The sequence below is a fragment of the Microtus ochrogaster genome, chromosome 10, assembly GCF_000317375.1.
Source record: "Microtus ochrogaster isolate Prairie Vole_2 chromosome 10, MicOch1.0, whole genome shotgun sequence".
In the NCBI taxonomy this organism is placed as follows: Eukaryota; Metazoa; Chordata; class Mammalia; order Rodentia; family Cricetidae; genus Microtus; species Microtus ochrogaster.
Genome location: NC_022016.1, coordinates 80,508,146 through 80,510,957, shown reverse-complemented (window position 1 = coordinate 80,510,957; position 2,812 = coordinate 80,508,146). Strand labels below are relative to the sequence as shown.

Sequence of the window (2,812 nt, the reverse complement as noted above, 5' to 3'; positions counted from 1 at the left end):
GAACTCACAGAGATCCGCCTGCCTCTGCCTCCCGAGTGCTGAGATTAAAGGTGTGTGCCACCATCGCCCGGCTTTATTACTCTTTTTATTTTTAAAATATTTCATTTATTATACAGTTCTGTCTGCATGTCTGCCTGCAGGCCAGAAGAGGGCACCAGATCCCATTATAGAGCCCATGTGATTGCTGGGAATTGAACTCAGGACCTCTTAAACTCTGAGCCATTTCTCCAGCCCAGCCTCTTAGTTTTTCACCGACAGTCAAGGCCATTTCTTCAGAGTGCCCCCCTCCCCTCCTACCTGTTGTCTTTAGTTCTGGGCAATGGTTTCTCAGCTCTGGCTTAGCACACTGGTTTGAGACTGTGTGCCCCTGAGCTTCCTCCCTGTCATAGGGTCATCAACTCTACTTGCCTTTGCGTTGGGGCTGGAAACCTTCCTTGCCTTCAGCTCCCGCCCTCTCTCCAGCTATTTACAGATGCACACCGTGTGAGCTTTAGCCACTTACATGTGCTTAAGTAGCAGGTGGTCCTAAGGGTCCCCCAGGCCTGTGAACCGAACCACAGCTCCCATGACAGCTCACAACTCCACCCTGACCTGGGAACCCGGAAGTTAGCTCTCCCTAAATTGAATGGCCTCAGCCTCTGCCACTATCTGGTTATTGGCTCAAGTCATTTTTTTCTGGACCTTGGTCTCCCGACCCGTATGTATGATAGGGGTGTGGTTGGAGTCCGAGGGATCTCAGGGAGGGGCTGGAGACTTCACTGATGGACCAGGGTTGTGCATCTGGGCATGCTGTAAGCGTTGGGGACCATGCCATCTGGCACCCACTGCCCTCTACTTCCTCACCTGCTTGCTGCATTCCAGGTCACAGTTGGCACAATGCACAGCCTCCACACCGTCTCCAGAGCTATCCACCAGGAACTGCAGCAGCCGGTCCACTGGTGGGAGCCCACTGGGACCCTTCACCAGGGTCTGGTGCCTGCAGAGAGGCTGCAGCCAAGATCTGGACGCCCTTGTAGGAAGCCCTCCCCACTACCCTTCACATTCCAGGCCAGAGCTAAAAATAGCAGTGTCAGGGTGGTGGGGTCTGCTATAAATACAGCAGCCAACTTGTCCTGAGGTCCCCACCCTACCCAGTGTGTGTGTAAGCCTGACGTCATACTGCAATGGGAAAGGCCATGTCACCCGAGTGGACCCTAACACTTCACTGGAACATTTTGAGCTAATTTAGCAATGGTGTTAACCTAAGATTTCTGGGACACGCCCCCACATCAGGGTTGCTGGGAGTGCCCCTGCTGTCTTCTCCAGCCCTACCTTAGCACCCTGACTCTGGGAAGCTGGTGGCAATGATCTTCTGCCTTTGTTAACCTGACTAAGCTACATGGGGGTTGGGGTGGTTCCAGTAAGTTCGTTTATGACAGTGGATTGTTCCCACGTCTTCAGCCTGAGCTTGGAACCTCATCATCTGCACTTGGCCTCTCAATCAGAACAAGACCCAGCTTCACCCTCTCTGGGCTTGGGACACTTACTGGCACAGCGGACAGGACAGGCGGCCATCAGTAGCCCGTCCGCGCAGGCAGCCAGCGCAGAAGTCGTGGAAGCAGTCCAGCAGGCACGGGCGCTCATACTGTGCATGGCACAGCGGACACACGAGGGGATGGCCACTCGCAGCATCCAAGGTACCCAGGCCCTCCAGAGGCGCAAAAATTGCTCCAGACATTTGCGTGGATGAACAGTTCAGGACAATGACTGGGATTCCTGGGGCCCAGACCACCTCCCTCCTATCTAGCCCTCCTAGACAAGACTTAGCAAGTAGCTTTGGGATGCTGGAATGCCGGTAGCGCCCCAGCAGGGCGGGGTTGGGGCGGACTGTTGGAGAGGGGCCCTGCCACCGCTCACTCACCTCTCTCACAGTCCTTCTGCTGTGGCTCTGCCGGGGAGTGGTTGGCCCTAGAAGGTCAGGTCGGCAGGCTGGACGGTGCCTCCTCCCCTCTGTCACTTCTCCCACCTTCTCTCCCTCCCACCGTTTGCAATTCTCCGCCCCACGTCCTCTGGGTGACCGCGACTAAGGTCCCTTAGTGCTGCTTCCTCAAGGTGTTGCTGCTTTGCTGAGCCTGGTCCGCAGTCTCGCCGCTTCACCCAGTGCCCAGAAAGCCCCGAAGAACACGCTCTGAGGGTCCCAGACGCCACTAGACCTCGCCTTGAGTTTGGCGCACAGAGCAAAGGTAGCCGGCACCGGGCTCCGGGATCTTCAGTTAGAGGGACGCCGCCTCCCGGGCTAAACTGGAACTCTCTGACTCCGGACCGGAGAGGGAACAGTGGGTCTTCATAGCCCCATTTCCCCCTTGGCCAGCTGGGGGGCTCCAGAGAGCAGCAGACGGTCCACAACATACTTAGGTTCAGATGAGGGTGCGCTTTGGGGTCCTAGGCCTTCCTTAGTGGGTTGTGATACTCAGGCGAGTTACCGACTTCCCTGACTTGATCTCCGCTTGATAGGTTAAGACTTGCATGGATCACTGCTTGTGAAAAGCCCCATGTTCAAAGAGGGGTGGGTTTGGGTGGGAGATTGAGACCAAAACTGTGGCTGGGTTTTAAAAGATAACCAGAGGGGCTGGAGAGATGGCTCAGAGGTTAAGAGCATTGCCTGCTCTTCCGAAGGTCCTGAGTTCAAGTCCCAGCAACCACATGGTGGTTCACAACCATCTGTAATGAGGTCTGGTGCCCTCTTCTGGCTTGCAGGCATACACACAGACAGAATATTGTATACATAAGAAAAAAAAAAGATAAACTGGAGTTTGCCAGAAGGCAGCAAATT

At 55.2% G+C, this 2,812-nt stretch overlaps 1 protein-coding gene across 1 annotated transcript in view; it reads right to left on the bottom strand.

The window, feature by feature from the left end:
• Rnf207 (ring finger protein 207) overlaps positions 1-1,717 on the bottom strand; it is a 14,395-nt gene extending 12,678 nt beyond the window's left edge. Inside the window, exons 1-2 of the mRNA XM_005353645.3 lie at positions 1,527-1,717; positions 844-976 (exon numbers count right to left, since the gene is read on the bottom strand). Of these exons, the coding sequence (XP_005353702.2) occupies positions 844-976; positions 1,527-1,717 (324 nt within the window). The remainder of the gene's footprint in view (positions 1-843; positions 977-1,526) is intronic.
• Positions 1,718-2,812: the final 1,095 nt, after the last annotated feature.